This window comes from Theobroma umbraticum, unplaced genomic scaffold (assembly GCF_002168275.2).
Source record: "Theobroma umbraticum cultivar Fairchild unplaced genomic scaffold, ASM216827v3 scaffold_56.0, whole genome shotgun sequence".
Taxonomy (NCBI): domain Eukaryota; kingdom Viridiplantae; phylum Streptophyta; class Magnoliopsida; order Malvales; family Malvaceae; genus Theobroma; species Theobroma umbraticum.
In genome coordinates this window covers 3,090,020-3,100,024 of record NW_018397256.1, presented here as the reverse complement: position 1 = coordinate 3,100,024, position 10,005 = coordinate 3,090,020, and the positions used below count along the sequence as shown (strand labels likewise).

At 33.0% G+C, this 10,005-nt stretch overlaps 1 protein-coding gene across 1 annotated transcript; it reads left to right on the top strand.

Moving 5' to 3' along the window:
* Nucleotides 1–830: 830 nt before the first annotated feature.
* On the top strand, nucleotides 831–1,685 carry LOC110411428 (uncharacterized). The gene has a single exon (XM_021421567.1). It carries the CDS (start codon nucleotides 975–977, stop codon nucleotides 1,509–1,511), a length of 537 nt encoding a protein of 178 aa, XP_021277242.1. The 5' UTR covers nucleotides 831–974; the 3' UTR covers nucleotides 1,512–1,685.
* The last annotated feature ends 8,320 nt before the right edge of the window (nucleotides 1,686–10,005 follow it).

Here is a 10,005-nt window from a genome sequence, read left to right as displayed (position 1 = left end):
ATATTTATAAAAATATTTAAAATAAATTTAAAATTTAAAAATATCAAAACTCGGTCAACTTTCTTGAAGTAAACGTCTATCAGTGCACTCGGGGGAAAAAATAAAGTGAGTGGACGTGCCTTTCGCCCTTTGTAACCCCAATTACGGGTTTGGAGGTATACTGAAAAAGCTTTTCCAGTCAAATTGAAAACAAATATCTTGGACTTTTTGCTGTAGGAAGTCTTCCTGGGTATCCTATCCACCTCCACCCAAACCCCACGGCGACTACATTCAATTTTCTATCCAACGAGTCATTGGGTCATCAATGGACCAGTCTAGCTATCTAGTCATCGAATGGGTTATTGGGTCGACTCCTTCAACTGACCTATACAAATGTTGAAATTGTATGTTGATAACTAAAAGGAAAGCTAAAATATAAATACTGGAAATTATAATGAGAAAAGAATAAAGAGGCAATAAACCAATAGAAAAAATATGCCTTCATGGCTCCAATTATTTATTTATATGCTTTTTACCAAATCAAAGTCCAGATACGACTTCTTTTTCTTTCTTTGTGAGGGATTTGAAGTCACCGTGGTACCATAGCAAATCAAAAAGTTTTCATTATCAGAAAAATGGGATTTTGATACCCAAATTTCCACCATAAATTATTATTACTTGTAATATTTTTTTTTATCAATCTGTCTTAAACAAGCATAACTAATAAGTGTGTCGCAATCTCAAGACAGACAGTCACATATTCAAACAAGGTTAGGCCAGTCAGAGGAGGAGGATACTAGCAATATAAAATAGCAGTTGGGCAATCGAATACTCAATTACAAAGTGGGAGTGATAATCTTCTTTTATATCCATATCCAATCATTCCTTAGAATTTAGATAGAATACCTTTGCTTTCTACAAAATAAAAATAGGCAAAGAAAGTGCAAAAAACAAAGAGAGAAAGAAAGAAGAGATAACTGAGAGATCAAAATCAAATGGGTTGCGGTTTCTCCAGCGGATCATCGTCTAAAGTAAAGAACATAATCCGAGTGGTTCACCTCAATGGCTATGTAGAAGATTTTGAGTGTCCTGTTTCGGTCGGTCAAGTCACCGGCAAGCCACCAAAGCAATTCCTGTGCACTCCAGCTCAACTCATTTCCAACTGTTCCCTGGGTCTTCAACCTGACACCATCCTGGAAGCAGGCCGTATCTATTTTCTTTTACCTTACTCCACGCTACAGCCTGATGTTTCTCCTGCGGACTTGGCATCCATAGCCAGGAAGCTCGGTGCCAAAGCTAAGGCGACCAAGTGTAAGGCAAAGTCACCATCATCAAGTCAGTATAGTCATGGGGCAAGCCCACTTTCGAACTCGCGCGGTAGGAGTCCTAGCCGGTTAAGGGAGTCGGATTCAGGCATGACATCTCACAGGGCACAACGCTCCTCCCTCGTGCGGACATGGAGACCCGTCTTGGACACCATCCGAGAAAAGTCATTTAATCGGAGAAGTGAATCAGATTTGCAGGAAACTTAGTTCAAGGCAGTGGAATAGTTTTGAATCTCGGGTAGGAATAGTATGATCGCTATTGTAAAATTGTAAAATATTTAAGATCAAAAGAAAAAGAGTGATATTGTAGCTTAAAGCAGGTGGGAGGATTCTAATCTCATGTGTTGTTGTAAAGATGATAATTTGATGAGCTTTTGTGATTTCTTGTCATTTTCCAATTCTGCTTCCTGTGACTCTAGGCTGTCAATTAAATACAATTAAAATTCTAAGTTGGAAATTCCATCATTAATTAATGTTTTAAATAAAAAAGTTGTTTCATTCATCTTAAAATAACATTTAACAATCCTTCAAAAAAATGTTTGATTAATGTAAGAATCTGAGAGAACTTGAAAAAAATAAGTCCTGTGAAAAAGTCAAGTGAATGCATAAGAGTATTTATACCCTGTTTTCTAAACTATCTAAATTTGGGGGGAAATTCAATTTCAGTCAGTTACAGGCTTAACTAAAAAACTAACTGCTACACAGGAAAAGAAAAAATAACAAGTTAAAATAAATACACGTGTGCTTTCTTCTTTTTACTTTAAGAGGCTTATTCTTCCTCATTTAGCTTTGCCACTTAAATTGCAAACTTCACCTTCTTCCTTTGATCTTCATCTAAGTATCCTAGCCGATACTCTTCCTCAAGATGCATGCGTATATTATGAACATGCCTCTTGCAAAGTAGCTTATAGAACTGCTTTGGTTGTAAAGCCTTAGTAAGCAAGTCTACAACTTGTTCTTGCGTTGAAATATACACAAGTTCAATGACTTTAACAACCACCTTTTCTCTTATTAAATGACAATTCATCTCTATGTGCTTGGTACGCTCATGGAAGATTGGATTTTTACAAAGATGTATTGGTTATTGATTGTCAAAATAGAGTTTCACTATTGCGTCTTGAGTCACTCCAAAATCTGGTAAAAGATTCTTTAACGAAACCACTTCACAGCACGTTGAGGCCATTGACCTATTCTCTGTCTTAGTAGAATTGCGAGCAACCACAAATTGCTTCTTAAATTTCTAGCTAACCAAGGAATTACCAAGAAAAATACTGTAATCAATAACTGATTTTCATGTGTCTGGGCAACCTGCTTAGACACTATCACAATAGGCAGAAATCTTTAAGTCTAATGTTGAGCTCAGAAAAATTCCCTATCCCGGATAAGCTTTCAGATATCTTAGTACTTTGTGTGTTACAGTCAAGTGCTCATCAATAGGCTCGTGCATAAATTGGGATGACACTTGAGCAACATAGGAAATATCTAGTCCTGTAAAAGTCAAGCATAATAGCTTTTCTATCAATTGCCTATAGCTAGTAAGATCAACTCTTTTATCTGTATCAATTGTCTTCTTCAATTTATGATTTTCATCTATTGATGTTTTAATGGCTTACTACCAAGCAAACAAAAGTCTTCCAAAGATCCAAGATGTATTTTCTTTGACATAATGAAATGCCTTCATGTGATCTTGCAACCTCAAGCACCAAAAATTTTTTCACAGCTCCAATATCCTTGAGTTTATATTGTGAACTCAAGTAAGCCTTAACATCATTTGTTGCTCGATCAAAGGTACTGCTTATTAGTATATCATCAACATAAACAAACAAAGCCACAAAATCACCTCTGATAGTATGTAAAGTAAGCAAGAAATAATCTAATAAGGACTGTTTGAAGCCATATTGCAGAAGAGAAATAGTAAACTTTGAGATCCATTACCTTGAAGCTTGCTTGAGACCATACAATGACTTATGTGGCTTACATACCAACTGAGTACCCCTTAACAGAAAGTCTTTTGAACAGCAATATTTTCCATTATCAACCTTAAATCTTCATAAACAAACAATCAACTAATTCAAGATTTGATAAAATTCAACAAGAATACAATGCCAAACAAGAAATCAGATCTGTTCAAGCAACAAACACTATATAGCTGAGAATCTTCACATTAAATTGAGAAAAAAAAGTAGAATCATGCAAAAAAGTTAAGAAAAAAAATCATACTAGGAACCCCAGTTTGCTGTTCTAATACCATGTAAGATCTAAGAAAACTTGAGAAATATGATTCTAGTGAACAAGATTTCAAACGTCTCATAAAAGTGAAGTGAATACATCAGAGTATTCATACTTTGTTTTCTAAACTAACTAAACTTGGATGAAAATTTAGTTTCAGGTTAGTTACAAGTTTAACTCAAAAACTAACTGTTACTTAGTAAAAGTAAAAAGTAACAAGTTAAAATAAATACACGTGTGCTTTCCTCTATTTACATTGTCGATCTTGTTGGAGTTCTAGAGAAGGATGAATAATAATAAAAATTTCAAATTTATCCTTTTTTAAGTTGTAAAACGTTTAACCAATTAGAGAGAGATAGATGTAAAGCTTGTAGTAGCTAAAAAACACCAAGTAAGGAAAGAGTAGAGAGAAGTGAACAATGCAAGAGTGTTTATGGTGGCTCGATCCCCTTAACCTACATCCAATAGCTTGATCTCCCAATCAAGAATTTTCAACCCAACTTCACAATACTAATGGAATTAACAGCTTCCACCAAACTTTTACAGGGCGAGCTTCTAACCCAACCTCTAATCCTTTACAACAAGCTTTAGAGTGTTTCTCACGCTCTAATTTTCTAAGAAAGATAAGAAAAAGAGGTACAACTAGAAGTCTTTACAAATTTGGAAAGATTACAAGCAAGCTCAAACACTTTTTCTGGATTAAGAATGAAAAACAAGTTTTTTTTGTGAAGAATGTTTGGCTTTTTTCTCAAAATGACTCTTTTCTCATTCATCCCTATTCTTTGACCATTGAAGCTTTCTTTTATACTTAGGGAGTCAGATTTTTCTATTGAGGGTAGTTTCTAGCCGTTTAAGACAACTCTAATACCATTCTAATTGTTATTTTGTCCTTTAGTGCTTAAATTCAAATGGGTAGATATAGTTCGACTAACTGGCTATAGATAGCTCTAATTGATTAGAGCTTCTCTACCTTGCATTGTCTTATTATTGTGTACTCTGCATTAACAGATTACAAGAGACTCTAACCGATTAAGAGATATTTGTCTTCAAGCTGCTCTACTTCAGCAAACTTCTTTTAACTAGTTAACTCTCCCTTTAATTAATTGAAACTTCATTTTCTTTAGCCTTAACCAATTAACATAAGCTCTAATCAATTACAAATTCTTTGAATTTGCCCTTCTTCATTTTGGCTCCATTCAATGGTCCACTTCACTTTGAATTTGAATTTTGACACTTGGAGATTCTTTAAGTCTTGTGCCCTGACTGATTAACCCCATGCCTTAATCAATTAGCATACTTCTGTTTTCCTTTGTCCATCACCTTTTTAATTATTTAAGCCTAGTACTAATTGATTAACATTTTCCTATTTTGCTTCAACTTGTAGTCCGGCCATTCCTTAACTGATTAATGCCTTTTGATAATCAATTATAAAAGCCTTGCCTTCATCAACTTTTTTCATTTTTCTCTTTTTAACTGATTAGCTTATCTATTATATGCTCTTGTTTTTAATCATTCATTTGATTGAGGGAATTAACTTTATTCTGCACACTTAAATAGTGTGGTTAAACATTAATAATTGAGGAATGTTTTGTTATAATAAAAAACTTATGGAGTCAACATTCTCTCTCTTTTTTGATAATGACAAAACACTCTTAGATTAAAAGTGCAATGCCTATAACAAAGAATTTATGTGCAGATTTGGGGATTGATCCCCCTAAATATGTACCTTAATAAAATTATCCAATATAAAGTTATGAAAATAAAGGCATTCAACCATAAGAACAAGTATATATATAAATAACCAACATAATTCCATCATAAAAACATAAGTTTCAACCATTGTTCATAACACAGCATGAAAGATTGTTCAATCATAACACACACACAAAAATATCTTACAGACTGAGTTTGTCTTTCCCTTCCAGCTTATGTTTTACTCCTACTTGCCTACTTTTCTCCCTTTTTTGTGATCATGCAAAAAAAGGACCTAAAGCTGAAACTCATATAATTAAATTCAAAAGCAAATTTATTTAAAGAGGATTCATTAGTTCCTAAGTGAACATTAAGAAGTTTAATGTGAATAGAATGAAGGGATTCAGGTTCAAAAGACGAGAAAGATCCAAAGAAGATAACTTGAGGTGATATAGATTTGAGAATTAGTTTAGTAGTGGACTCAACTATTCTAGTAGATTTTGTTCTTTTGAAAATTTTGGTTTTAGTGGCCATTGTTATTCTACCACTTCCTATAGTTTTCTTTGCAATAGAAGCAGTATCAACTACTTTACCCTTCCTAATTTGTTTCCCCTACAACTTGTTCTTTCCCTTATTGAGCTGACTAATCTTCCTATTCTATCTCGACTTTTTGTTTTACCTGGTCAACTTTAGCTTCCATAAGAATGTCTCTAATAAAGTTAGAAATTGGGATGTCTTTAGATTCTTCAGAAGGATTTTCATCACCTTTTCCGTTAGCTGAGTGCTTTTCTTCACCTTGAGTTTCCTTCTCCATTTCTCTTTCTTGTTCAATTTCCTTCTCAATTTCTTCATCTTCCTTTTCTTTTCTAATTTCTTGGCCTTGTTCTGTTTCAAGAAGATTGTAACATCTTGCTCTTTTTCATTGTTTGTTTGCTCTTTCCTAATTTTTTCTTCATGTTCAGATGTGTATGGATCAAACTACTCAGTGGTAGTTCTTTCATTTGACATACTTGCAGCAGTGGCTGGAGATTTAGAGGTAAGGGATTTGGCTACCTTAGCTTGATGTAGAAGGACTTCAACATGCTGAAGTTTCTCTTCAATCTTTGTTATCTTCACAGCTTGTTGAGTTAATTTCTCATCAATCCTCATAAAGAGATTAAAAATCATTTCACCTTGAAAAGAAGGTTGGTTGACTCTGGTGAAAGGTGTGGAAGGACTTCCAATAGTGGGGGGCAGTGGTGTACTTTTTGTGGTTTTGATGCATTCATTTCTCTTTAGTTTGCAACCCATTTTCAACACACTTCCTAAGAAGATTCCCTGATCTTTATTTTTAGTCAAGTCTGTGTGGAATCTTATACTCAGATCTTTTTCTTTTTCACCAGAGTTGAAATAATGTTGCCATATGGCAAGTTGGCTTTATCTCTCAATAAGGTTGCCACGATTCTTTCAACCATGTATCTTCCTACATTCAATAGAATGTCATTAAACACAAGCTCCATCAGCCACAAGTCTTGGGCACTAACGTAGCTAAAGCTACTACTCATACCGTGGAGTGTAGTTACAATAAAATAATATAGTATCTTAACTTAAACATTTTTAATGTCGCTTGCATAACTTTTGGAGGGAAATTTCTCTTTCCTTCTAGTTACAATTTCCCCAACATGACTGGTATCATACTTTTTAGGCATTTTGAATTCCTCTACTTCAAACTCTATTTTTAAAAATTCTCCTAAGTCTCAAGCACTAATCTAAAATTCTTTTCCACTTAGAAATACATTCAAACCATCTTTTGTAAATTTTTCTTGATGAACCAATTCAGATTTGTCCATAGCAATACTAGAATAAAATTCTTTTACTAATGAGGAGCTAAACATCCTATCCCCAAAGATACTCAGATTCCTCAATTTCAAGGTTTCAAAATATCCTTCTAAACCCTCTTTCACTGCTGGTACTTCATTAAAACTGGGCCAATCAAAGAATTTCTCACATGAAATTGTTGCATTTTCTATTCTCTTAAACTTATCAGCATGCAACTTATTCATAAATCAAGAAGTAGAATTGGTACCTTTTCTTGTGAGGATCCTTGTATCAACTGTTCCTTTCCCTTTCTCTAAATTCTTTTCCTTACTTTCTTTCTTCTTCTCGTTTGAGAATTCTTAGGTTTTTCCTTTCTTCTTCAAAAAAAGAGATGAACGATCATCACCTTCTTTTTTTCCTTTCCTTTTTCAGTAACCTTGTGCATGAAAGATGTTTTCACCATGAAATTTCTTCAATTAGGGTTTATCGGGTTTTAGAGGAAGAGAAAAAGAAAAGTCTAGAAGTTCTTGGGTCTTTGGTTTACTGGCTTATGGTTCTCTTAGTAGTTAGAAGATATTTTAAAAGGAGTTATTAACCAATTACCCAGGTTTTGAGTGGTTGGTTTTCAGTACCACTTGCCTAATTTTTTTTATTTAAAATTTTTCCCGTGCGACAGACTTTTTGCTAGTAGAGGTGTTTTAATCGATCTTATGTCTTAACTGATTATTATAACTCTGAGTTAAAGCTTTTTAAATTATTTGACTTCCTTTAACTGATTAGTCACACCTTTAATTGATTAAGAATTCACTCATTTACATAAGCTACTTAAGACAGAGTTATTCTAACCAATTAAAAAGGGTCTTAATTGATTAATATGAGTATTATTTCCCTTTTACTATCCCTTTAAATAATCAAAACATTCTCTAATCAATTTATCAAGGAATGCACATGATTATTCATAAAGTATATCATAAAAAACATGATCAATTCAGCATAATTTAGACTTCATTAACATCAATCATTCCTGGATCTCTTCTAATTCTATAAAATTGTTCATCACTTAATAGTTTTGGGAAAATGTCAGCCAATTGATGCAAAGTGTCTACAAAGTTTATTTCACTCCCTTAAGCACATGATCTCTAATAAAATGATATCTAATTTCTATATGCTTCATTGTAGAGTGTTGAACAGTATTTTTGAAGATATTTATGCCACTCATATTATCACAATATATGATAACTTTATGCATAGCCATTCCAAAATCATTTAGTTACTAACTAATCCGTAGTATTTATGCACAACAACTGCTTAGTGATATATACTTAGCTTTAGTAGCTGATAGAGCAACTACATTTTATTTTTTGCAAGACCAAGACACAAGCATGTTTTCAAGGAATTAACAAGTATCACTAGTGCTTTTCTGATTAGTTTTGCTATCAGCAAAATCAGCATCGAAATAGCCAAAAAGATTAAATGCAATGTGTTTAAAATTAAATGCAAAATACAAGTAAAGACTATGTGCAAGTGCACATGATCGCAACAAGTAATATAGTGATAAGTTGAGTTTATCAATCACTCGAGGAGTTGGTTTACTAATTGTTACTAATTACTAAAATTAAAACAAACTAATTTTTTCCAAGCACTAAATTTTGAAAAATAATTAAAAAGTAATCTAATAAACTAATTATAATCTAAGAAATGCAAATAACAAATTGAGGTGGAAGTAATGGTCTAATAGTCTAGGATTATGGAATCCTTTAATATTTCACTTGGAATTGTGTTTTCTTAATTACTTACTCTTAATGGAAATTGATGCTAGTCTAGAATCTTGAAGCATGTGTAACTCTCCATCAAGATATTACACAATTGCCTAACTTAATTGAGTCGTTATATGTCTATAAGAAATAACTAAATTAAGTTCTTAAAGCCAAGGTTGTAAAAATTGACTATATATGGCAACTAGGTGTATGTATATCCTAATTGCACATCAAAACACTTAAATTCATTTCTAAATGTAGTGAACACACATTATCCAAATTAAGGTCTAATTTGGACTAACTCTCTTAAGTATCATCTAAATACTTAAACACATTTAAATGGTGATCAAGCAAATAAATGGGAAATAAAATCAATTTAAGTAAACATCAATGTTTCCAATGAAAATAAGTAATAAACGAACACAATATCCAACCTACAAATTAAAATCTACCATAACCCAAGATTAAGAGTTCTAGCTTAACATATTCAAAATACAAAAACAAATCTCAGTAAAATGAAGTATTTCTATACAAAAAGTTAGAGAAAAAAAATCAAATCTAAAGTGAGAAATTCTTTGGAGCAACGTTCTTACCCTTCCATCTCTTGATTTCCTCTTCTTTTTCCTTTTTGGTTCTAGCCTTCTTTTACCCAAATTAATATCTGAATCCTCCCTTTTTTTTTTAGCCCTAAAAAGATTGTATTTATACCTTCTTTGTTGGTCATTTGATGTAAAATCGGATAGCCAGAAATGTGCAAAGTTAAGTGTCAATGCCTAAGCACCCAAGGTTCTGTTTTTGGTTGTTTTTCAAGGTGTTGGGTAGTGCAATTGGCACCTAGGTGTTGAGAGTTGGGCACCTAGACGCCTAAGCTCCTATCAACACTGATTGCAGTTTACTGCAATCAGTCAACTTTCTTTACATTTTTTACCATGATCCTTTACGATATGGGTAAAGCGCTAAACATCAAAGTTGTAGCTCTTCCCCTTGGCATTCCATAACTCTAATTGATTGGAGTTTTTAAGCTTGAGTTATGCTCAAAATATTACAACATGTTCGAAAGCCTTTCTTAAGCAAAAATACATGATCCTTTACAAATTTAATTTCCAAGCTCTTTTGCACCTTTATCAACATATAGCACAATCAATAGAAAGTATAGACAAGACTTAATAACATAGAAATAAACTAAAATTACTAACTTAAACGACTAAAGCATGCATAAAGTAAAC